This window comes from Monodon monoceros, unplaced genomic scaffold (genome assembly GCF_005190385.1).
Source record: "Monodon monoceros isolate NGI ecotype Baffin Bay Population unplaced genomic scaffold, NGI_Narwhal_1 Super_Scaffold_6, whole genome shotgun sequence".
NCBI classification, from domain to species: domain Eukaryota; kingdom Metazoa; phylum Chordata; class Mammalia; order Artiodactyla; family Monodontidae; genus Monodon; species Monodon monoceros.
In genome coordinates, this window is record NW_021703783.1 from 62,133,855 (window position 1) to 62,160,869 (window position 27,015).

General features: G+C 34.9%; 1 protein-coding gene across 5 annotated transcripts in view; it reads right to left on the reverse strand.

Annotated features, from left to right (window-relative positions):
* PPP1R12A (protein phosphatase 1 regulatory subunit 12A) overlaps positions 1-27,015 on the reverse strand; it is a 148,941-nt gene that overhangs the window by 21,314 nt on the left and 100,612 nt on the right. For 2 of the 5 annotated variants that reach the window (XM_029205986.1, XM_029205990.1), the window contains exons 10-19: positions 21,451-21,666; positions 20,093-20,187; positions 19,141-19,245; positions 18,056-18,223; positions 17,482-17,658; positions 11,056-11,146; positions 9,435-9,635; positions 9,026-9,194; positions 6,348-6,469; positions 2,263-2,328 (exon numbers count right to left, since the gene is read on the reverse strand). In XM_029205986.1, coding sequence (XP_029061819.1) covers positions 2,263-2,328; positions 6,348-6,469; positions 9,026-9,194; positions 9,435-9,635; positions 11,056-11,146; positions 17,482-17,658; positions 18,056-18,223; positions 19,141-19,245; positions 20,093-20,187; positions 21,451-21,666 — 1,410 coding nt within the window. The remainder of the gene's footprint in view (positions 1-2,262; positions 2,329-6,347; positions 6,470-9,025; positions 9,195-9,434; positions 9,636-11,055; positions 11,147-17,481; positions 17,659-18,055; positions 18,224-19,140; positions 19,246-20,092; positions 20,188-21,450; positions 21,667-27,015) is intronic. The other 3 variants (XM_029205988.1, XM_029205987.1, XM_029205991.1) reach the window with 3 other exon arrangements.

Below are 27,015 nucleotides of genomic sequence, written 5' to 3' on the forward strand. Positions count from 1 at the left end.
CATTTTTCAAATTGGTGAACTGGGATTCTATAAACTGAATACAAGTTTTGTTATCAAACACACTTCTGAGGTAATGATAAAATGCACCGAACAATTGTATTGCTCATACTTTTTCACAGAAAAAAAAAGGGCTGATGCTACAAATTTTCATAAGAGAGCAACACTTATTTAGTGGAAGCACTTTTCTAGTCTATTGTAAAGACACTATGGGTTAGTGTCTTAACCTCCACTCTTCCTTTTCCTCATGGTACAGCAGTCATTAAGCTTAGATGAGATGGTATGTAGCCCACATTAGCAGCAAAACGGCTGCAATATATCAGTGGTAGGCCTTGTCTGACATAGAGGGTTGTGTAATATAACTGAATTATAAAAAATTCTCTTTGTTTAATCCAGTTTAAGCTGGGTTTTGCGTTACTTGTAACTGAAAAAAATGCTAGCACAAAGTAAGATCGAAACAATCCTCTATTTTTAAAATGAACAAAGACTATTTAAATTGTTTGGAACTAAGAAAAATTTTCTTCATAGAAACAATATTCTATTCAACCTTAATGTATCTCATGTATAATTTTAACACTAAAACTTAAATACAACATATATCAATATGCTTCAAAACTTGTAAGCCAGAAAATCTTTCCCCTCCTATCCCAGCCTGCTGGGATAGGGGATCTGGGTGATATGGCAGTGAGAAGAGTCAGCTGGAGATGGTTTACTAATTCCTTTGCTTTTGTTTACCTGTCCACTGTTTTTCCTTGAAAGATGGGAGTTCATAGTGTACCAATGGGCAAGGAAGATGATGGACAAGTTTACAGAATATAATAAAGAAGAGGCATAGGTGAAATGGGGGAGTGCTGACAACTGATAGGCAAAGGGTTTAAAAATGACAAAACTTTTGCCCTGCAAATAATTTACCCTTGTTAGTAATTAATTTCTCAATCTGTCTGGCTATCTAAAGGTAAAATAAAAGTAACTTTTGGGTCAAAATAGTCCCTGAGAGTCATGTCCAGAGTCACCTAGCACAGAGAACCAACTTCTGGGCACTTCACATTATTGTAGATTCCTGCGATTGAAAGTAATTTTAACAGCTTTATGTAGGAACGCCAAGTCAAAATGAAGAAAATATGATCAGAATACGATTTCAGGCTAGACAGTGCTGAGTTTAAAAGATTAAGACTAACTTATGTTGTACAGATCTACCCTTATGTGAATACAGCTCTTCTAAGTATGTCAGCTTTGTGCACAGCCAAACAATAGGGAACAGAGGGGCAAAAAAACTAGTGGGAAGAAACTTTCATCATTTGCTAGCTATGCAACCCTGTCATTCAAACTTGCCTTAGTTTCTTCATCAGTACTGAGGGGGCGAGGTGGGGGGGCTTTTCCTGAAGATTATTGAGGAAGATCAGCTGTGATAATGAATGTAAAATCCTTTAGAGACACTACATTTCTAAACAAATGTAAAGCAAGTTAAAATGATCTATTATCTTCTCCAGAATACAACTTTGCCATTTACAAAACTAAAATCTGGATCTGGTAAGGTATGCACTACTTCTGGATATTCTTTAGATACTTTTCTTTGGTCAAAGGTTATTACAGGTAGCCCCTGCTTTTCAAAAGTTCGTTTACGCCACTTTGCTTTTACGAAAAAAGGCAAAAAGTGCAAACAGTACTCAACATGTTTTACAGCGAGCCATTATAGAGGCAGTACACCCTCAGCAGCAAAAGAGGCACCGCCAAGCTCCTTCCCTGGGAACTACACTCAGTTTAAGCTGCCACAGCTTTGGACTGTGTCTTTGAGCACCGCGATTTACCTCAATTTATCTCTTGCATCCGGTAGCAAGATGTGTCGTAAGGTAATTCCCTCTTCACTTTATGTGGCTTACTGAAGATTATGGAACACTCTACTTTTGGACAGCAGTGGAAAACTGTATTCTCTTCTTTGTTTTTTCTTTTCAACTTTGAAGGTTAATTTACATACAATAAACTACATCCACTTAGAGAACACAGTTTCATGAGTTTTGACAGTTGTGTATATCCAAAAAAATACCTCTACAATCAAGATCTAGAACATTCCCAATGTCTCTAAAATACTCTTTGTGCCCCTTTCCAGTCCCTCCACACCTGATTCCAGAAAACCACTGATGGTCTACCCCCAGCAGGCAGGTACAGTGTGCAGTAACTGTCTGACATGAATAAATATAAACACAAGTAAAAAGTAACCCTTAAAAAATACGAATACTTCTAAATACAAAAAATAATGTTATTTACCTGAGTTTCTTTCTTATTGGATCCCTCTTCTGTATCGGATTGTTGTTCTTGCTCATTTTCATCACTCTAAAATAGATTTTAGAAAAGTAAAGATAAATTTCAAACGGTTAATATTTAAATACATTAGGGTTTTTGTAATTTAAAATGACCCTTGAGAAAAACCTAACAGGAAATGGATCAAAAGGAAAACTTTTTAAAGTGTGACTTTTTTTGCCTTATTTAGAGGAAGCCTATTTTGTTTGCATGTACAATATAAGTAGGTTAGCGTATATGGTGAAGACCATCTACCTAACATTCTGATTTAGGAAACACATACTGGGGATGAGGAAGCTGGAGGCTTAGCATGAAAAAGATGATATTCAATTTTATATTGTAATGTTACAGCGTGTACTTTAATAGTCAATATAGATACTATGTAGCTGCTCAACTATAATGAGGGAGCAAAAATAGGAAACTCATTAAATAAGAAAAACTCTATTCTATAAGCTTGGCAAGATTTATACAACGGTCCTATTATATTTAGGTAGTTCAGCTATCTAGAAATTTTTTGGGAATTTACAGCACACCAAATAGAAAACTAAGGTCTCAGTAGGCTAAAAACCTAGACTCCCAGACAATAGGAATGTTCTACTAGAAGGTCTGAACATCTCAACAAACCATAAAGGATTGAAAGAAAAGGGAAATTTGCAATCAAACATATCTGGCTCAGGCTCACTATAAAAATACCACAGGCTTTAAAACTAAATCATCCTATTTCACACTGGTACAGCTATTTTCAGCTCTGTGACTTAGTGTAAATTTATTAAAAAAAATTTTGAGCCACAGTTATCTCCTCCACACGTGGGAATAAAAACCTTACAGAATTGCCCTAAGGATTATAGAGGATCTTTGAACAAACTATCATGTGGTACCTAGCAAAAATGATATGTGAAGTTACTAAGTGAACAGGAGAAATCAATGCTCCTAATGCCAGTATTACTTATTAATATAAATGTATTAATTCCGCAACATGAACTAATTGTCTTTATGCGTTATTGTTTCATGGAAGAACACAGGAACTGGAAATTTAAAAAGTGGGGAGGGGGACTTCCCTGGTGGCACAGTGGTTAAGAATCCGCCTGCCATACACGAGTTTGATCCCTGGTCCAGGAAGATCCCACATGCCGTGGAGCAACTAAGCCCATGCGCCACAACTACTGAGCCTGCGCTCTACAGCCTGTGAGCCACGACTACTGAGCCCACATGCCTAGAGCCCGTGCTCCACAACAGGAGAAGCCACCGCAATGAGAAGCCCGTGCACTGCAACAAAGAGTAACCCTCACTTGCCGCAACTAGAGAAAGCCCGAGCGCAGCAACGAAGACCCACCGCAGCCAAAAATAAATAAATTTATTTAAAAAGAAAAAAAAAAAGTGGGGACGCTCAGAGGTCCTGAAAAGTAGTAACTAAGAAAAAAAAAAAGGAAACCTAATAATACAACAGAGTAAAAACACTACCTTATCTTTGACAGAGCCCTTGGTTCTTTTTGTATATTTTCTGACATAGGTTCAATCATGAGGCCATGAAAAGGGAAGGAGACTTGTGCTGATGGTTGATTAGAACACAATTCAATGCAAGCTCAAATTAAAAAGATGAGTATTGCCCATATGGATCTCAGGAAGAATTCTTATAATGCTGGTTAAGTGTATGACTCCAGAAAGTGGATTTTTGAAGGGAGAGCTGGTATAAATAAAATTGGGGAAAAATAAATACTATATAATAAAACTTTGCCTGTTAACCCCCTAATACATATAAGTTATTAAAAAGATAATTTTTAAGTAGTAAGAGTTACTATGTTAAGGTGCTAAGACTGTGAGGTTTTATGTTACTCCTATTAAAATGTTACTGGGCAATCAGTGAGAATCAACCAGACATCATGTACTTCCTGACAGAGGACAAAACACCCTGCCAAGAAAATACTGAACCAAAATCTGATCATTTCTCTACCTCAAACTACCAATTTATAGGAAACATAAAAAGCTACATGACTGTGTTAAACTACAGTTCAGGGATATAACCCAGTTCATTAAAAAATAACTGTAAGAAAAAAAGAGATGGAGGACATAACTGATTACAAGAGACTTTAAAGAAATAACTAATCATAATGTATGGTCCTTATTTGGTTCCTACTCAAATTAGCAAAGTATAAAATTAGAACAGGGACTTCCCTGGTGGTCCAGTGGGTAAGACTGTGCTCCCAATGCAGGGGGCCCGGGTTTGATCCCTGCTCGGGGAACTAGATCCCGCACGCATGCCGCAACTGAGAGTTCACATGCCGCAACTAAGAGTCCTCATGCCGCAACTAAAAGACCCCGCATGCTGCAACTAAGACCTGGCGATGCCAAAATAAATAAATAAATAACTATTTAGGACTTCCCTGGTGGCGCAGTGAGAATCTGCCTGCCAATGCAGGGGACACAGGTTCAAGCCCTGGTCTGGGAAGATCCCACATGCCGTGGAGCAACTAAGCCCGTGCACCACAACTACTGACCCTGCGCTCTAGAGCCCCCAAGCCACAACTACTGAGCCCACACCCCGCAACTACTGAAGCCCGTGTGCCTAGAGCCTGTGCTCCATAACAAGAGAAGCCACTGCAATGAGAAGGCCGAGCACCGCAACAAAGAGTAGCCCCTGCTCACCACAGTTAGAGAAAGCCCACGCGCAGCAACCCAACGCAGCCAAAAATAAAACAGTCTATGGCAAAACTGAGAAATCTAACACTAAATGCCTACTGAGGAGGGTCTCGCAACAGAGCAAATAAATTCTAGCCATATGCCCAGAAAGATTCAGGAATTGTAGATTTAAAAAAAACATAAATAAATAAAATAACTATTTAAAAAATAAAATAAAATTACAACAAACCATTTATGGCAATATGAGTCAACAGGACATTAAAACTGACTGAATATTCAATATTAAGGATTTATTGTCAATTTATTTAAAAATAAACATGATCATGGTATTGTGATCACTTATTGTATGATAACGTATTGTGGTTACTTTTATTATTTTTTAAAAATAAAATTCTAATATTTTTTAAAAAGGTGTCCTTATTTCTTAAAAATACAGACTGAGGGCTTCCCTGGTGGCGCAGTGGTTGGGAGTCCGCCTGCCAATGCCCCGGTCCGGGAGGATCCCACATGCTGCGGAGCGGCTGTGCCCGTGAGCCATGGCCGCTGAGCCTGCGCGTCCGGAGCCTGTTGCTCCGCAGCGGGAGAGGCCACAGCAGTGAGAGGCCCGTGTACCGCAAAAAAAAAAAAAAAAAAAAATACAGACAAGTTTTTACATATAAAATGATATTACTAAGATTTTCTTCAAAATAATATGGGGGTTGGGAAAGTGGTGGGGATTTAGCTTAAACAATAAATACCTGGGGTGGGGCCATATACTTTTTTAAGTTTGAACTTTTCTGTATTAAAAAAATTTTTCAATGAAAAAAATCAACTGGCTAAAAAAACAATCCTCCCAAAACCAAATTATTTTTGCCTTCGTGTAGGTGTATGTTGTATTGAAACAGTATAAATTTCACTTTAACCACGTTACCCCACAGCTCTTCTTTCTCTTGCATATGAGTATCAATGTCAGGCATACAATCAGGGATCAAGAAAAAAAAATTAAATTTATAGGATTGTTATAATTTGATAAGTAAAGCACTGCATCTATCCAGCATCACTTGAGATGGAAATAATTGTTATGTATATCATAATCATATTCATGAAAATAGGATTAAATGTAAAGCATCTTTCTTTCAAGAACCGCTAAGATAAATGAGCAGTTTAGCCATTATACAATAATCAACATTTGTACACTGAGCTGCAGCCATTATTATTTTTATACCAATATTGGGACAGTATTCTTACTTTTAATACCAGAAATCTAAGTAGTTGTTTATTCTTATAAAGAAGAACTCTTCTGATTTAAATAAGTCAGCTCAAACACATAGTGATGATCTAAAGAATATATAATCTGAAGCATATAAGAAATCATTAGTGTACATTCTTGGAAAGATTAAGCATACTATCAAGTAGTTATTTTAATAGGTTCTCACATCTTGTGTCCAGAATGAAACTCCTGTAGATCTTCTTTTCTCTCTTGGTCGCCGTCGTTCTCTGATTGATTTAGGTTGTGATTTATCTTCTCCCTCTTTTTCTTCTTCTCTCTTTTCTCCCTCTGTTAAGGATTAAAATTATTCATATGGCAGCCATGTATCTTGATAGTATTTTGCAGTGTGACTTAGAAAATAATTCTAAGTCAACCTCCTTTGTGAAGCCTTCTAAAATTCTCTAATCAGAAATAAATTTTGCCCCTCCCAGTGCTCCTATAACACGGGGCTTAAACATGTATGTGTATCTCTCATTAGATATGTTTTTGAGAATCAAGATAAGAACTGATTTAAATTACTTCATTTTTCTAGTGCCTAAAACAAACATTTTGCTAAAAAGACACACTTACTATTTGCTGAACAGAAAATAATTGAATCCTCTGAAGAGAATGGGGTCCCAGTTATTAACATCTGACAGGAAGATAGTTATTATACCTAACATTAACACTTCAAGATAGTTATTATAACCAAACAGTGCATAATGATGGAACAGCTAGTGGGCATCATACAAATTTATCAGTTTCTGCTTCTACCATTCCCAGTCCTCCTTCAGCAGTAGAATGAATACAGTAGTCATTGAATTTTCTATTAGTATCTAAGAGCAAACCTTTTTTTGTGTTGCTGGGGAAAAAATTATCTTTTATTAAAAACAAATCAATGTAAACAAATGTTAGTCTTCAAATTTGTTCCCTTCCTGGGATAGTTAAAATAGCTTCAGACTCACATACTAGAAGAATATTAGGGCCTCTGAATATGCTGTAAAAAGTAGACAGGGCTTCCCTGGTGGCGCAGTGGTTGGGAGTCTGCCTGCCAATGCTGGGGACATGGGTTCAATCCCTGGTCCAGGAGGATCCCACATGCCGTGGAGCGGCTAAGCATGTGTGCCACAACTACTGAGCCTGCGCTCTAGAGCCCGCGAGCCACAACTACTGAAACCTGCGTGCCTAGGGCCCATGCTCCACAACAGGAGAAGCCACCGCAATGAGAGGCCCGCACACCGCAACAAGGAGTGGCCCCTGCTCACTGCAACTGGAGAGAGCCCTCGCGCAGCAATGAAGACCCAATGCAGCCCCCCCAAAAAAGTAGATTGTAAAAAAAAAAAAAAAAAAAAAAAAAAATGGAACAAAGTAATGTTAAAAATGATTTTTAAAAGGCTCCTTGTGTCATTGCCTCCTTGCTGTGAAGAAAAAGAAGCAAAAGAAACCCCAAAATTATAGTATTAAGAGGGGTTTTAAAGTTGCTTTTAGAATTAGTTTACAGCAAAGGTCGCAAACTCCAACATAGAGAGTGGCCATCCAGGTTACATAAAGAGGTAAAATGGGCCAGGAGGGCACTACTCCAAAGGGGTGGGGGTGGGGCTGCTACTACTTGGCTCTAATCAATTGTTGACCTGTGAGAATTCAGAGCCAGCATTGCCGTATCTTCCAACTTTTCAACAGAAGACAGAAATATGAACTTTTATGCAGATACCCCTAATTTTAAATGTCTGCTCAAAATTTTTACAAACATTAGATGGGTCTCACACTTAGTGGTTTAAAGAACTGAAATATCTCAGTGACCAACAAAAGAAAAGCCAGCTGGAAGTTGAAAAAAATTTAATTTTCTGAAGTTTATTCCTACATGATTACTGATATTATCATGACTAATACTATGAAATTTTGCTTTTTTTAAAAAAAAATTTAATTAATTAATTTTATTTTTGGCTGCGTTGGGTCTTTGTTGCTATGCGTGGGCTTTTCTCTAGTTGCGGCGAGCAGGGGCTACTCTTCGTTGCAGTGTGCAGGTTTCTCATTGTGGTGGCTTCTCTTGTTGCAGAGCACGGGCTCTAAGTGCATGGGCTTCAGTAGTTGTGGATCACGGGCTCTAGAGCGCAGGCTCAGTAGTTGTGGCACATGGGCTTTGTTGCTTGCCGGCATGTGGGATCTTCCCAGACCAGAGCCCGAACCCGTGTTCCCTGCATTGGCAGGTGGATTCTTAACCACTGCGCCACCATGGAAGCCCGAGATTTTGCTTTTAAAATATTAAATACCTACAATTAGGAATAATTTATTTAGTAGCCATCTCTTATTTAAAGGAGGAGTTAATTAGTGTTTACATAGGAAGCTTATATGAAATAATAGGAAATGTTAATAGCATCAATATGCCAATATACAGCTGAAAAAGAAATCTATTTCTCAAGAAATAAGCATAAAAATAAGTTTTTTTGGCAAAGATATTACATATGTTAAATGATTTTTGTTTAAAACAATTTCACAGAAAACAGTTAAAAGATATCTACATAATATGCAAGAAATGACTTGAAACATTAATAAACTGCTCCTAGAAATAATCAATAAACTGCTCCTAGAAATAATCACCCCACCAGTTTTTCTATACTAACTTTTCTATGTTGATGGACATAAAGATTTTTGAAGGCAATAAAGATATACATATCAATGCCAGACCACATTATTTTCTGTTTTTATTTTCTACTTTTCTCATTCTCAACCATCATGTTCTTTCTGGTTAGGTAGAATGAGTCCCAGTTTAGGATGTTGTTACTCTTCTGTTAAACTACTAGGAAAAACCAAGTCAAAGAATTCATCTGAAGGAAACAAAGTGTTTTCCAAATCTGGTCTTCTTACCTCTTTCATTTTCCTTTGTTAGTCCTCTGGAGTAAGCAGAAGTTATACCTACAAGACTATTTGGCCTGTTTAGTTGACTTGAAGCATAGAGTGAACTGCTCATGGTAGAAAGTGAAGAGGATGGAGTGGTTGAACTTGAAGTTGATACTGGTCTGTAGCGTTGATAAGTCTGTGAACCATTAAAATTAACAAACATTTGAAATATAAACAGATAAAAACATATAAGACACTTAAATTCATTTCAAAGGAAAAGTAACGTTCTAATCATGTCAAAATAATTTAGATTTCCAGTTAAAATCCTTATGAATATTTTGTATATGGTTTGTTAGTAAATAAATCTCTTGCATTTTGAGAATCACAAGAACTATCCGTGCCACCTGACCTAGTGCTGTTGTTGGTATACTATTACCTCATCATATGTTCTGGAGTACTTTTGTTTATATTCATCTTCTCTAGATGTTTCTGACTCCTTCTTTTCTTCTTGCTTCTCTTTATCCTGTTTTTCTTTTTCCTCTTTTTCTTTTTCTTCATTTTCTTGTTCTCTGGTTCGGGTAGAACGACTCCTTCCTATCGTTTTCTCAGCTTCCTGAAGATCAGTCAATGTCACCCCCTGCACGCAAAAAAAGATAAATTTAATTATGAGAGGAATTAAGGCTCATTTCAAAGGAATATTTTATAAGTAGATATATTAAATATGAATGCATTAAAAGTCAAATATGCATGTTTGGAATTGGTTTGCAAATTGAAACAGAATTTCTAGTCACATTCATTCTATGAAGAATCATCATGAGCAAGCACAATAATAGGTACTGGGAAAGAAATAAAATATGTGCAAGAAATTGTCTCTGTATTCAAGAAATTAACAGAATAGCACAGGAACTGACCATATGAATATAAATATTCCCAAGAAGTTCAGAGAAAGAAGGAAAAGCCAATATATGCATTATTTATATATTAAATTTATATATATTTATGTTTCTATATATGTATATGCACACAGAGAAGATTTCAGTAAAGAAGTAATTTTTGAAGGTTAAGTCTTGAAAAGAATAGGTTGGATTTCAAGAAGCTAAGGCACGAAGACAGAAAAAATATGTTAAGTAATGGCAAGGATTAAACACTTGAATCTAGGGACTTCTCTGGTGGTCCAGTGGTAAAGAATCCGTCGTCCAATGCTGGGCATGTGGGTCTGATCCCTGGTCGGGGAAATAAGATCCCACATACTGCGGGGCAACTAAGCCCGTGTGCCACAACTACTGAGCTCGTGTGCCTTAACAAGAGAGCCCACGTGCTGCAAACTATTGAGCCCATGCACTCTGGAGCCTGTGCGCCACAACTACAGAGCCCACATGCCCTGGAGCTCACGCGCCATAACTAGAGAGAGAAAACCCGCACACCACAACTAGAGAGAAGCCCACACGCTGCAACGAAGAGCCCATGTGCCTCACCGAAAAGATCCCACATGCCTCAACGAAGATCCTGCGTGTGTTGCAACTAAGACCCGAGGTAGCCGAAAAAATAAATAAAATAAATAAATAAACAGTTGAATCTGGACTTTGGAGCCCCTCAACTGTAGGAAAGGGAAGACACGAGAGATATAGGAGAGGCAAGTGGGTAAGAAGATGATAACTAGCTTGAGTGACATTTTTCTCATACTTGTATATCAGCTTTTTGATATACCTAATATAAAAGACCTATTTCCCATACCTTCCAAATACGCATAGAATTCTTTAATAATTATGCGACATCATATATGATTAATTTTAACACTGATCAAATATCCTGAGCCAGACACTATATTAGGAATAGAAAAATAAATACTTAAAGAGATACAAAGGCATATGCTACTTAGACGAAATGTAACATTAACAGTACAGCCACATAAAAAGGCTACGGTAGGATTACTAAGGCAACTTTTATCTTTTAAGATTTACTCATATTATAGAGTGACATCAGTATATTCACAGAAATGTGAAAAAGGGAAAGATAATTTATTTTGAACTTTTATATATTATACACATTAAATATACCTGTGTTGATCTTCTAGATTGTCTTGCTTGTCTAGATCTTGCTTTTCTTTGGGATTCAGACTCTTCATCTCTAACAGGAGTGAGGTATGATCTACAGTAATAAATAAAAATTGTCACTTGGAGATGCAATACCTGTGAATATAATTATACATGAATGTGTGTAAGTGAAACATTTAAGTTTAGCATTTTAATGGATTTTAAGAAAGAGTCTTCAGAAAATGGTTAAACCCACTCTGAAATTCAACAATGCAATTTGATAGTTTTTTAGATTGGAACTACTCATATTAACATATTTTTAAAGTTCTTCCTAACCACAGTTTTGGTTTTTTTTAAACCATGTAACATCATTCCTCTTAGCTCCTTTCTTGATTTTCTGCAACACCATCCTAGATGATATGTGAAGTTACAAGGCTAAACTCTAGACTGTCAATGTCTTCTTATGGTAAAGGATTGAATGTAATATTTAGGATATGGGATGACTAGTGAGGAAGCAGCACTCCCTGCATTCTTGTCATTGTGCATTTACTAATAATGTTTTTGGCAGACATCACACTCTTGCTCATACTTTAAGTTCTCTAAAAATTCAAGTGTTTTTATATACGAACTGCTTTAAAATCAGCATCTTATTCTTGGGTCACTGATTTTCTGATACAGAGAAGAGGATTTGGCATTTATGTTCACTAGATTTTATACTATAAATCTAAGCCTATGTTCCATCCTGTCACACGGTATGCACAACTTCAAAAGCATGCAATCTATGTCAAGAGGTAAATAATGAATTAAAGGGTTGAACAAGCAAAGACAAGACAGAGCCCTGCAACATAAGAAAACTTCCCTCTAATGATCAATATTATTCGGGAAGTTCAACTGTTAACACTTTATCTAGTTATACTACTACCATCTAGCTCACATTTCTCAGAGAACATTCTGAACTTGAGCATCTCTATTTTCTGTTGTTCATTAAGTTTATCAATAACCTATCATCATACCCCTATCTCCAAATGCTATTTTTTAAAAACTCTCATGTTAACTTTAGTGTTCTTCTCAATTTGTAATTCATTCTGCTCTTTAACCTCCCTGACACTATTCACATATTCGTAACAAACTTTAGAATTTATTCTTTGTTTTATGCCTTATGTTTTATTTCTTCTGTGTCCTTTAAAGCTCTAAGTTCAGAGAGTATAACACATCTTCAAACACCTTACAGTTATTTACAGTTCCTTCAGAATTCTTTTTAGAGAACTCTCATTCTTTTTGATACATAGGAATGCGTCTTTCCCTCCAAAGTCTTGAATTTTTTGGAATCTGTCTCTCTAAAACTAGAATACAAGATTCATTATTCCTAGGACTTGTCTCCTAGGATAACTAACCCTAAGATGACACAGTCATTTCTTACCCAAGATCCTGGTTGCCTCAATTTCATCAATTAACTACTACTTATTGGTTAAAGTTAGTTCTAGAGGACTGGTTCTTCTTGCTTCTACTCTAATCACAGATAAACTGTAAAGCAAGGTAAGTCAAGAAATTCTCAAGAGGGTGTTTTTACTTGAATGAGACATCCAGCAAACTTAGATGAAAATCCCATCACTTCTATATTCTGACTTGTTTTTATCATCTGCTTTGAGAAAATATCACTTGTGTTCTCTATTCGGTTGAATAACTTATGGCACTGTATCATAAGGATAAAACGTTTTTTTTCTCTTTATCCGTATGTTTTCTATCACTTTTTACCTCTAGGTTTCTAGAATATCCTGAATGATTATGTCTTTTTGCTATCATAATAGCACTACATTTATCTCATCAATAAGGCACAGCTCATCAAATTGAAGCATTTCATTGAAGAGCTCTATTCTACCAAATTTTGTTTCTATTAAAAACTAGTACTGACTTAAGTTCATAAAATAAAATTTTAATTTTTTTAATTAAAAAAAATTTGTCTCCCTACAAGTGAAAGGCAAGGGAGAAGTCAGTAAATAAAACATTTTGCTTATCACCATTTCCGTAGTTTAACTTTCTCTTAGTTGAAATTCTGTATGGCTTCATCTGTACCAACACACAAACCCAGAGATGAATAAAACTGGTAGGATACCTGCCCTCTCTCCATTCTATGATGCTCAAAAGCTTGATATTCCTTTTTCTCCCATTGTTTTATTATTTCTATTGTCTATATATCAATTTTCTTGAGTTTTAAGGTTTTTATTCAGCTGTAACAGATACTTTCTCATTTTTATTACAACTCCAGTGATTTTTCTGGGACAAGAAAGAGGATAACCAATAAATTTGTTATTAGAGTTTAAGAAACATTAATTCTGGAATACGATTTTTGTATTGTTTGTTGTAGAAGTTGATTATATAAATGTGGAAAATACTATACATTCTAATCTTCTCCAGGAAAATAACAACATATTAAAGGGTCTGAAAAGGACTAAGGGAAGAAACCTGTTTAACTGTGCTTAACTCAGCATTTTCCAAGACCATTTAAGCAGGAAAAAGTTTTTTTTTTCTTTTGTGGTACATTTTTAAACGTGTAAAAGTTCTCTGAAATATTAGCCTGTAAAATGGCTATTTTTTTTCATCCATTCATTTAACACTTATTTATGCATCTACTGGTCCTATGCAATTTACTGCCTTTTGGACTTCCACCAGATGAGGAAAAAAAAATAACAGAAAGAGAAGAAACCTAAATGTGATAGCAAATCTAGTTTAACAAAAGTTTATAGCAGCCTAGACAGCTGCATGTATCACTTCAGCATTTCATGAGCTGCTCTGAAAGTACAAATGGACATGAAAGACTGAATTCTTATTTCCACTATGTACAAAGTTTTCATATATAGTTTAAAACAACTGCATTGTCACTATGCCCCTTTACCCCAGGGCAAATAGCACTATCAACCATCACACTCTCTCCCAAGAAGCCTAGATTGTTTTTCAATACCTTCAAGCTGCCATGAAAGTTAATAAATCTATTTATCATATCTGGTTTAACATATGCAGGTTAGGGGCATAAAAATTACTAGCTGAAAGACTTGTAAAATCTGTTCATTTAAAATTTCCATACAAACATTTGCTCCAAATTAGCATAAAAACCTAACCTATCGATTTGTGATATAGGAAATATATTTGATAGTCCCCATCTGAAATTCAGTTCCTTTCTCCTCCTTGAGGTGTCTATACAGAGCAGATCTCTAAGAACAGGATGTAGAGAAAACAAATAATTCATATTTTTAATATGTGTTTAATTCCAAAGAGGTGATCATCAAAAAGATGGCAGAACATACCAAATTGCATTACTATATCATATTGTCATACTGATCTCTTTCGTATAACTGTATAGGGTATATAATTTTACTTACTAGTCTTAGATTGCCCACTATTTTCTGAACAATCCAAAGGTTATTCTTAAATTAAGGTTTTTTCCCTCAGTAAAACCAATTATTCTATATATTACTTCCCTGACATTTATTGGCTGAAATATTTATATTTATTTATAATATTTATTTTTTGGTTAGTCAACCAAATTACATCTCTAAAAAACTGAATACCAGCCCTTGCTTCTCACTCAGCATTTTTCCTTCCAGAGGGAAAAAATAAGTAGACAAATGGGAGCTGGCTGAGCCAAGGGAAAATGGTAGAAAAGAGTAGTTGTACCGAACCATGTGAACTCATACTACAAATACGAAGTTATTAGTAAGGTACTGTTTTGCAGTTTGAAAAGACTATGGAGAATTAGAAATGCCTAAACAATGAAAGAATTTGCCATCTTGCTCCACCTACCTATCTATCTATCTATCTATCTATCTAGATATTCTGCCACCCCGCGAGGCTTGCTGGATCTGTTCCCTGATCAGGGATTGAACCCAGGCCATGGCAGTGAAAGCCCGGAATCTTAACCTCTAGGCCACCAGGGAACCTCACCATGCTCCATCTATTTAAAGCTAGCTTCTCCTCCCTGCTCCCCAATGCCTCCTCCCTCCAATTAATCAATTGGAAATCTTTATAAAAACAGAAAATTTTCATCCAAACCTGATCAATAAAAACAGGAAAATTCAACAATAATGTGGAATTTAATAGTGTACACAGTAACTTTACATAATATCTAAAAGTACATATGTAAGGGTACCTAAAAATGGCATAAATGTATTAGTATCTTTTTCAGCCACAGTATATTCTTAAATCACCATACATACATTTGGGGGCAAATTTTCAACTATATACATTTTGAAACCATTAATGAAATTTAATTAAAAAGACAAACAGGGGAATTCCCTGGCAGTCCAGTGGTTAGGATCTGTGCCTTCACTGTTGAAGGCCCTGGTTCAATCCCTGGTTGGGGAACTAAGATCCCACAAGCCAAGCAGCGTGGCCAACCAAAAAAAAAAAAAAAAAAGACAGACGAGGCCAAAATTGCAAACAATTATTTGACATGAAACAAAACACAAACATTAATATTATTGCACACATCACTGAAGCAAGTGAGACAAAATTTCTGTAATGTAGACCCGGAAAAATGTCAATAGACATATTTTATTTCTTATGATATGAGAACCTGCTCTGTCCTAACAATATCACCAAATATTTATTTCTCAATCTTAAAGTCTTCCAGGATTTATTCTAAAAGCTGAAACTCAATACTTTCCAACAATATAAAAAATAAAGAAATCTGAGGTTAAGAATCATAATTTGCTTGTTCTGAAACAACTGATGATTTTGGGGAGACATTCACTGGCTTTGTCATTGGAAAAACTTTTTTAAAGTATGGAATGCTAGATAGAAAGGATTCTAGAAGTTAAAAACTATATAAATTAAACACCTCATTTTACAGAAGAATAAATTCTAACCCACAGAGAACTCTTACCTTAGGATTAAGGCACAGCAAGGAGTAAAAAACCAAGACCTCCTGAACCTTTTCCCCTTCAGCTCCCCACCTCCCAAAAAACCAAAGCCCTCAAATTCATTTTCACTAGAAGAGAATGATGAGTGCCTATGAAACTCTAATTTCTGTAGGCTATGTGGTCTCATTGAAAACACCTCAAAAACCTAAAACTGACTAAACTTAAGAGAAAAACAAGAATAATTAAAATATGATATGACCTATACTGGTATTCAAAAATCACAAAATGCTAACTGCTTGTAGTGCTGTTAGAGAAGTATCATTAAATTTCACCATAAAAATAGAAATGAAGCATAAATATATTGACAGAAACTAAAGATGTAATGATAGGAAAGAAAACATTTTTTTAATTAAAAAAGTTTTCAAAACATTTAACATTTTGTTACTTTTCATATATTCACCACAAATATTACTATAAGGATGCTACTACTTACAACAGGCCACGCACTTTGCTAGGCATCAGAGACAAAAGATGTATAAGACTGTATATGAATACTATGTGCTAGAAATAAAACCAAATTTATCTGGTTGGTATTTTAGTTAAGGAAAATATCAGCTATGTAGCTAATTTTTCAAGAATAAAATATTTAAAGAGGTTACGTTTAGTTTCCTAAGATGTTATTTCTCAAGAGGGAAAACCAAATTCAAAGCTAGGGACTATGCATGATATAGCAGACAGAACCCTGGACTGATTCTCCTGTAATATTGGGCCTAGCCTTAGCTCTCATACTTACTAACCACATAAAAGTGGAAAAGTCACTTAATATCTCTGGAACTCAGTTTCCTTCTGTAAAGGATATCATAAAAGATAATAGGTAAATTCCTTTCCACATCTATGATTCCATACCAATTGGCTGCAACAGGAAGAAGTGAGCAATGCTCATAAAAATGTTTTAAGCACATAAAACAAATTCACAGACCCTTTAAAAAATTTAATTAACAAGTGCCTTCTATGTACCAGAATTAAAACTAAGTGAATGTAGTTAACATACTTAAAATTATTTGGCTTACACATATGCATAAGAAGCCATTCTTCACCAAAAGAATTTTAAAATGAAATTCTCAAAAATAACAACAACAAAAATCGCTAAACATGCATCAAACTTCTTAATAATGAGGTGGAAGGGGGAAACAATAAGAAGAATAAAAAACCTGTTTTTGTCATGTTACATCTAGTTTTCCATGAGTATGAGTTGTTTAATATGTGTTTAGAGTATGCGCTTAGATCTTCATCACAAAAATGTTTTGAATTAAATAAACCATTAAAACTAAGATGGCTAAGTATGAAGACAACTATCTGGCTCAGTGCCTTTAAACAAGAACATTAATTCTGTCAGAGGTGGGTTACCAAGCCCAAAGGCGAATAATTGCTAATTATATCAATTTACATAGTTCTGAGCTGATCTAGGTTATCTCATGTATTAACCTACTGAAGAGATAGTCACCAACTTCCCAAGATTAAAAAAACAAGCAAAACAAACAACTTTCATCATTGGGCAAGATATATCAGCAGTCCTATTAGGACCTTTACACACCTGCGTCTCTCCCTGACCTCTGAAGTGGAGGAGACAGTGCCAGCAGTAGTTGTAGTCAGGGTTGTGGTAGAGGCTGCAGCATTTACAACAGTTGGAGCAACAGGAATGGTCACTGCCGTAGGAACACTGTCCTTTTCTTTTTCAGTACTATCCTCAGCCCACAAACGATTTGAGGTACTATAGCATCATAAGCAGCAACACAAAAAAGAGAAAAGGAAAACAGCTAAACAAGGAAAGCACTTTCTAGCAGCTGAAAACATGTGACTACAGGGATGGATTTTTTTAAAACATAAGGTGAGACATCTTTCATCTATGAACCAAAAAGTTCACCCAGAGCTGTCAAAGAGAAATTTACACTTTAAGCAGCTTAATGCAAGGAAAGTTCATAAGTTAGGAACTTAATATTTTTTCCCCAGACATGCATAATTGCCTCTTTTTGGAACCAATTTTTGTTTGTAAATCATTTTAACAAGGTCAATGAAAAAATCCAGAGCCCCACAATCTTCTAAACAAAAATGCATGCACATACATAAGCACACAGTAGGCCTGAACACAAAATGTATCTGTGACTCACCTGCTTTGTGTGCCTGCTGAGGAAGAACCCGTTGTAATCTTTGTAGTAGTGCTTGTGCTGGAAAGCAGGCTTTTCTGAAGCCCAGCTGCAGAGGTAACTGTTGGTGTTGATGTGGTGCTTGGAACACTAGAACTAATCAAATCATCTTGTCTTCTACCAAAGGAGGAACTAAAGGAAAGAGTCATATCTATATAGAATGTGTTTGTATGTGTATTCTATAGTCAATGCCTATACATTATACAGATTCACAAGGCTAGGAAAAAATCTAAAAGACTGTGTTCCCAAATACGCCACCGGCTCCAGCACCAAGAGTTGCATCTACAACTTGCTAGAGTCTAGATGATTTCCCTAATTTGGTAGTGTATCATTTTACTGCATCCCCCACCCACCAACAAGATTCAAAGATGATCTGATAGTTTACATTTCTGGAACTGTTCCAGGTCATATGGTCACGCCAGGTTGGGTCTGGAAAAACACTTTGGTTTGGTTTTACTTGGGGAAAGTTAAGAACTTAAGCATTTTCTAAGAAATTGTTTTGGCAATGGGTCACATCCCTAGGGGTGACCCATGCCTATATTATATTTGTTGATCTTTTCGTCTTTTTTTGGTTGCTTTTAGCAGAGAAAATAACACATAGATTTTCCACCCCCTCTCCAATATGATATTACCAACATTCCAATTCAAGGCATTTCCATTGCTCTGAGTTCTAACACAGGTAGAAACTTTCCAGGTCACCACATGAGATCAATTAATTAATCTATTTCAACTGCTCTAGTCAATTATATAATTGATTTATATATAATTACATACAGAGTTCCTTTTTTAATATGCTATAATCTAAAAGATACTTCTTAGCATATCAAATTTAATTTAAAAATATATAACATAATAGGAAGGCATAAGTAGGAGCAAATTTTCACCCATCTTTAAATATATATTCTGTCTTTAAATGAAGTTTTATTTAAACAACAAAAGATATATTTAATAAAGGCACATTTTTAATGTTATATTAAATTGAGAGCTCCAAACTGCCTCATATTTTAATAAAAGAATACACAAAAGTTACTTAAGAATTATATTATTACCTTTTATGATAAGCTGATCCTTCATTAATTGAGCTATTCTTTTTGAGATCATCTTCCCATTTTCTTCTTGTATATGAACTACTTGTTCGCAAACTTGAAGAATCTCTGTGAAAAAAATATCTTTCAGATTCTGGTAGATAATTTTAAAATAGGGTTAAAGAAGCTGTATTTTAATAAACATCTGTAGAAGCAGAAACTAGTAAAATCCCTTAGAAAAACAGTCTGGAATACTTATTAAGAAGTGAAAGTAATTCACTAAGATTCCAGTTCTAAGATTCTATCCCAAAGGTATAATCCTAACTACAGGGGGGAAATTTAAATGTTTGCAGAAGTTTTATTTATGATGACAAAAATATTAGATAATTTAAATGTCCATAGTTTGGGGAGGGGAAATGGCTACTTTAACCTCAGCAAATCTACTCTATGGAACACTATGTACTAACGAAGAACAATGCTTATTGAAAATACATACTAACATATAAGACATTACGAGGTCTTAAGTGAAAGAAAAAGTCAAGACACAAAATTGAATATTATAACATGATTACAATTATATTAAAAATTCTCATACTCTATATGTGCTGAAAAGTAGGAAGAAACAAATTAAAATGTTGACAGTGATCAAGTAAGGGCTTCTTCTCCCTTCTTCTTTCTCCTTTTCTATTATGTTCCAAATATTTAGAAAGCATATACTAGTCTGTGACCTCATCTGCCACCACTGCCCCCTCACTCCGTTATAACCATAATGCCTTCATTTTTTTGGCTATTTCATGAACATACCAAGCCTGCACCTCCTCAAGTCCATGTACTTGGTGTTCTTCCTATTAGGAATACCCTCCATCTCTTCCTGAAATCCATATCCCACATAATTACAATGCTCATGTTTTAACTCTTATGCTAGATAGTAAAGATTTTATAGTTAAAAAAATAAAACAAATCATAATGAATCCACCTGTTTTCTTTCTCTTCAATGTCAGATGTACTGGCTAGTCGTCTTGGTATTGTAGGTGCAACATATGCAAGCCTAGTTCCTTTACTATCTTTCTCCTACACAACAGGGAGAAAAAAGAGTGAAAATAAATCTGTGATGACTATAGGTGCTGCTAAAAGTATTAGGTAAAGAGTATTCAACAATGTATAATTACACAGCCATCATAGTTTATTTTATAAAATTTCCACAATTCCTAGCTAAACTCCAAAATTGATGTCTATCAATATTCAAGTACTATAAACACTAAAAGACAGCCTGTTCAAATTAATTTTCTTTTCCCTCTTCTTTAATCTAGAATTAGCTCTTTTTTAACATAAGAAAAATTCCTCCACATTTTAATGACTTTTTCTGAAACTTCTATAACATTTACTGTAATGTAGTATTGTAAGATAAAATATCTTTACTTCTTTCAGAGAAATAAGGTCTCAAATACAGTTCACTGGTAAGTCTCAATTACTTACATTATACAAGCTATTTACTACCTTGATATACTATGTTTTAAAAATATAACATTAAAATATACAAAACAAAAGGTTATTTAAATTATATTTAACCAAATCTGGCTGAGAGTGTAGTGACAATGACATCTGTTACATTCTCATTATACTGGCATCAAGTACTTGGAAAACAACTGGAAAATAAATTTATACAAAATAAAAAACATTAAAATTACTTAATGAGAAATTCATTTCTGAATTTCTGATACATGTAAACACTCCTGTATAGAGCAAGAAAACTGTAAGGAAAAAAATGTCCAAGCACTAAAAATGCAATAGAAAATAAATAATCCAATTATACAAAATAGCACTGAATGAACTGTGGTGCATTCTATTTAATGCAATTTAATACTGCCTTTCAAAATATAGTTATTAAAATTGCTCACTAGGACAAAGCTGTGATGTATCAGATGAAAAAGTAGGTAAAGAAATTGCATATATTGCATAAATTTAACTTATGAGTATAAGCACATTCTAGAAAAATGTGTTCCTAAACTTTCAAAACCCTTCTTAATAAATAAAATTAGCTTGCTCCTTGATACATTTTATTGTAAATTCTCAAACAGAATAAAGGATTCCTTTAATTGAGTTTAGTCTCTTAATTTATGTTTTGGGCAAATACATCTGATCTTCCCAATAATTATATCCCATATAGATATCTGCGTAAGGTAGGTACATTTGTATTATCATGTAACTCATTAAGTCAGGTGAATTAAGTTGATACATAGATCTAATGATACACAGTAGAAAATCCAATGGATCTGATTCCAGGAAAACAAATTATCATAGTTTTTATAGAAACCAAATTGTGAAACAGATTACCTTTTCTTTATTATCCAAAGAGGAGGAAAGTCTGGGACTTGAAGCTGAACGCATAACACCTGCAGTGTCTTTTTCTTTCTGAGCCTCTTTAGATGCTGTGATTTCTGCAAGTGCTCCATAACTACCAGTCTTTCTAAGTCCTAACCTCCAAGATGCAGGAGACTCATCTTTTCTCTCTTCTTCTTTGGGAGAAATTTTTGTAGCTGAAGTTGGAAACTGTTTTTATTTTATTTTATTTTTAAGGAAAAGGAGAAAAATTATACAATACTGATCAGTCCTTAAACTGAAAATGAGAAGTTTACAGATAATATGTTTTAAATTATAGTTAATAGTTTCAGGAGAAACACTTTTACTAAGCAGGTTAATGTCTTAGTAAAAAATGTAAAGATCTAAAACTGAAGAAGGAAATACTACCTTTCCAGATGTTAGATTTAAGAACACACACTCCACACTTTGTATCACACAGAAAAATTATGATGCAAATACAGAGAACAGAAATGAGCACACCATAATGACTTAAAACCATGCATCTTTGAAACCAATATTCATATTAAACTTGTTATGTTGTAACCTAATATAAATCCTTGCACATCGAAATGCCTCACCATAGATTTTTCACCTTTACTGGGCACAAGAACAATGCCAGTTTTGCGCAAGCCCTGCCTCCATGATGCAGGATCTACTGATTCCACCACAGGCATGATAGGAGCAATGAAATCATACTAAAGCCAATTAAAATAAGACAGGTAAAGAGATAAAGATTGAAAGCATGAAAACAGAAAAGGAAGTTATGAGCAAAACAGACTTTTCTCTTTTTAAAAGAATTTTATAATAAATTAAAACCCAACAACTGGGTAATTATCCAATCTTTAAAAGTCACTGGGAACAAGTTCCAGTTTTAGCATGAGAGAATCTGAAAGAATCTAATACAGAAACTTCCAAGGCAGTTAAAGCCACATAGAGCTGATAGTATTATAGTATGAAGTGAAAAAACTACTGCCCTTGAATTTTGTTTTTATTCATTTTGTACTTGGGTTAAAAAAATTTTAATCCATCATCATCAACAAAAAAGTAATCATCAAAAAAAAAGTAATCATCAGTATATTTCTAATTATAATATTTAATTCATTAATATTTTAAATATCATAGCCTTAAATTTACTGTTTGATTTTTCCACTAAACATTAAACATTTCAACTAAAAACTGTTTTTGTACAAATATTTATTTCATTTTCAGGGCTTTCCAACTACCCTAAAAATGAAATGTCTGTTGTCTGTAACTAGTTCACCTCATTAACTTCACTTACAGAGTTTAAATATTCAACCACAGTTAAATATAGATGGTAAATATAGCAACTATCTAGTTACTACAAGCATAGGATATAGATTAAAAAACAAAACAAAACAATCTTTCTTTCACGCCTATTACCAAGGTTTGCCATAACAGCAGTTTAATAGAGCTTGTTAAAGCACCCATAATGTTGGAGGGCTAATTCCTAGACAAAACTGCTACAAGATACCTCTAATACTTCCAATAATTAATTCCTAACAATAAGGTTGCAAAGAGACTCAAGATATACAAGCATTTTTCAGTTCCCAAAATGCACACTGAGGCATTCCAGGGCGCAAGAACAAAATCACAGGGGTGCTGTGGGATATTTTAAAGTTTTGAGAGAAGTACAGTGACATCTGTTGGACACTGTACAAATTGCCATTATTAACTTATTTGTACCTAACTACTTAATAAATGAAACCAAGAGGTATTTTTTTTTTGCCAAATGGCACTGTGAAAAAAAATCAGTAAAACACTAAGGTCTCCATTGACTGAGAAAGTCCAGGAAGCTGTAATATTTTACATAATATGATAGGCATTGAGATGATTCCTTATTGATTTCAGAGTTTAAAGTCATGGTACTCGAGAACAGAGGTTGGCAAACTTTTCCTTCTGTAAAGGGCCAGACTGTAAACTTTAGGCTTTGTAGACTATAGAGTCTCTGCTGTAACTACTCATCTATGCTGCTGTAGCACAAACCCAGCCATAGGTAGTACACAAATGAATGAATGTGGCTGTGTCACATAAAACTTTATTTAGGGGCAATGAAATTTGAATTTGTGTCACAAAATATTCTTTTTCTTTTCATCCTCCCCTGCCTCTGCCGACCATTTAAAAGTATTAAAACCATTCTAACTTGCAGGCTGTACAAAAAACGGGTAGTGGGCCACCTTTGGCCCACAGACCATGGTTTGCCAATCCCTCCCTACCCCAGAACTTTCCCCAAACTGGAAACAAATGTTATTCCTCCATGATAAAATCATCATATAGCAAATAATATTTGCTGAGTGTTACAACAGAAGCTAACATTTAACAAATGTTTACTTGTGTGAGGCCCTAAACTAAGTGCTTAATATGGGTTATCTCATTTAATCCTACAATCACCCAATGAAATAGCATTTTACTATTATCCAATATTTTAGAGTTGAGAAAAATGAGGCAATATTATCAAGTTTGAAATTTTGTTGCACTGTTACGACTGATATACCTCCTCTCCACCTCACATGGATTTAAATACTGGTTTATGTGTTTAAAAGCACCTTTCAATTTTTGGTATATAAATAAACCTCTCTGAAAAACTCAAGTATACCTAGTCTCTGAAATTCTTCTTTTGGTTTTTATAACCAGGACACTATTTTGACTTTCCTACTCTCTGACTACCCCTTTCCTGGTCTTTTTGTTGTTGTTGGTAGTAACTATCCTTGTCATAGCCCTGTAACATAAGCACTCCAAGAGTCTGTTCTTGTATCTCCTATCTTCTCTTTATACTTTCTTCTGAATGTTGGGAGTAGGGTCTTCTTATATCCTCAGGCTAAATATTAATTGTATTCAGCTTATTCTCAAATTTGTTATTCTCCAGCTCAATCTGACTCCTAAATTCCTAGTCCTGAATTTCTATTTACCTGTAGAATGGACTATATATAACTAAAATTGGAACCTGAAACTCAACATGTTTAAAGTCAAACACCTTTATTTCCAAACCAACTCTTCCTCAGTTCCCTATTTCTGTTACTGGCACCAAAAATCTCTTCAATCCCCTAAATTTCTTTTTTTTTTGCCCGCTTTGTGTGGTATGTGGGATGTGGGATCTTAGTTCCCTGACCAGGGATCGAACCTATGGCCCCCTGTGCTGAAAGCATGAAGTCTTAACCACTGGACACTGGGGAAGTCCCAACTCCCTAAATTTGAAACTTCGCAGTCATGTTAGACTTCTTCTCTGTCATCTTCCTCCATCTACAAGTTAAGTGCCAAGTCTCTAAATCTCCTCCTCTCCTTTATAAGTCCACTGCCACTTCTCTGGTTTATATTCTTATCATGCTAGGCAACTTCAATGACTTTCTAATAAACCTTCTCTCAGTCAGTCTCTCACCTTCAAATACACCTGTACGTTGCTGCCAGAATAACATTCTAAAATTCTCTCATGGCCTTGTTCAAACATCTATGATCCTCTACTATCTATCAAATTATGAAAATGTTACCATAGTAATGAAAACATTCCAATTTGGCTCTACTTTTCCTGCTTTACTTCGTATATATATCCTATACATCAATCAAACTAGACAACTCATTTTTCCTGCAACACTCCACATTATCCCTACTTTTTTTTTTTTCTTTTTTTTTTTTTTGCGATACGTGGGTCTCTCACTGTTGTGGCCTCTCCCGTTGTGGAGCACAGGCTCCGGACGCGCAGGCTCAGCAGCAATGGCTCACCGGCCCAGCCGCTCCGCGGCACGTGGGATCCTCCCGGACCAGGGCACAAACTCGTGTCCCCTGCATTGGCAGGCGGACTCTCAATCACTGTGCCACCAGGGAAGCCCTATCCCTACTTTTGATCACACTGTTTCTCTTCTCTCTTTTTCAACAGACTGTACAAACTCTCCTCTCTGTTAGTTGAAATACTACCTCATTCTTCAAGATCTATCTCAAATGTTCTAACTCCATTACCTCAAATCAAAAATGATTTCTTCCATTTAAAAACTATCATTCTACAATTATACACTTTTACCGGTATATTTCATATACCCACAGCACATAGTAGTCTTTTACTAAATTTTATTATGATGTAGGTTCAATTAGCAAGAACATGTAATTCCAAGAAAACTCTGAATTTTTACCATCTAGCAAAGAAAATATAGTTTATGCTTATTGGAATATATGTGTATACAGCAGAGTAGGTAATCTTTTTCAGAGATCCCAACAATATTTATTTTGACTAGAGAGTTATATATAAACATTGTTAGTTAAACTTAATGTTAGTTGAAACTTTAACTAACAATAAACTTATTGTTAGATAAAAATTTAATATAAAATGTATATTATTTAACTTATTGTAAGTTAAATAATGTGATAAGCTTACTATTTTTAGTTAAAATAAATCATAAGATCAAACTAATGGTTTTATAGATAATATATCCATAAATCATAGGCCTGATCTCACTGCTACAGAAATAGTTCTATAATTTTAGCTGACAAGTTAACAACTTAAGAGAAGATCATTTAAAGTGAATATACCTATGTTTCTCTGTAGTTATCATGAGTTATTATAGAATATAAGTGATATTTAATACTGTTTTAGAGCTTCCAGTTTCGTGATCTATTCCTTGCCATGAATGTTAGAGAGACAGAGAGAGAGAGAGAGAGAGAGAGAGAGAGAGAGAGAGAGAGAGAGAGAGAGAGAGAGAGAGTGTGTGTGTGTGTGTGTGTGTGTGTGTGTGTGTGTGTGTGTATGTATTTATATACATAGTTTATGTACTGCTGGAGGAAGCTAGAGAACTTAAGATAACTTGTCTAGATAATAGAATCAGAGTAGTAAGTGGCAACTTAAAAATAGACAGAACTCTTAATTAATTACAAAATCTTTTACGATGCATTTACAAATTAAGAATTCATCCAAGGAAATTTCTGTTAGGTCTGTAAGTTACAAGGAAAATCTTGAAACAAATGAAAAAAAAACACTAAAATGCTAAATTAAAGTAAATACAGTACCACTGAACATGGTAACAGGCTTTAAAAGTCATATAATACTGATAAAACTTAAAAATACTTCATTTTTTTGTACACCATGACTTCATTACTTTGAATAAAATTTGCCCATAAAACTTTAAGAACAAAGACTGAAACAATGTAATCTTTAAATGGAGAATAAAATGGAGTTTCTAAATATGCAAATTAGAGAAACAGTTGTCATTAGATCAATTTAATTACAGAATCAAAGTAATTCTGAATAAGAACTTTTATAGCAAATAAATTACTGGCCCACTAATCTAACAGAGCTATTAAGTATTTGCTTTCAGTGAGGGCAGTTGGCATAAACTGAGAAGTAAACTGCCATAAATCTAGGGTTATGCTTGAGAAAAATATAATTGATCATAAGAACCCTACTGTAATTATTTGACTACAGTAGGAAAGAGATTGCTTAGTTAAATACTCAAAAGACTGACAGCTGGTTTCTTGGCCAGCTATTCCAGGGGGGATGGGGCTTTGGGGAACTTGATAAATCTACAGTTCTAACAG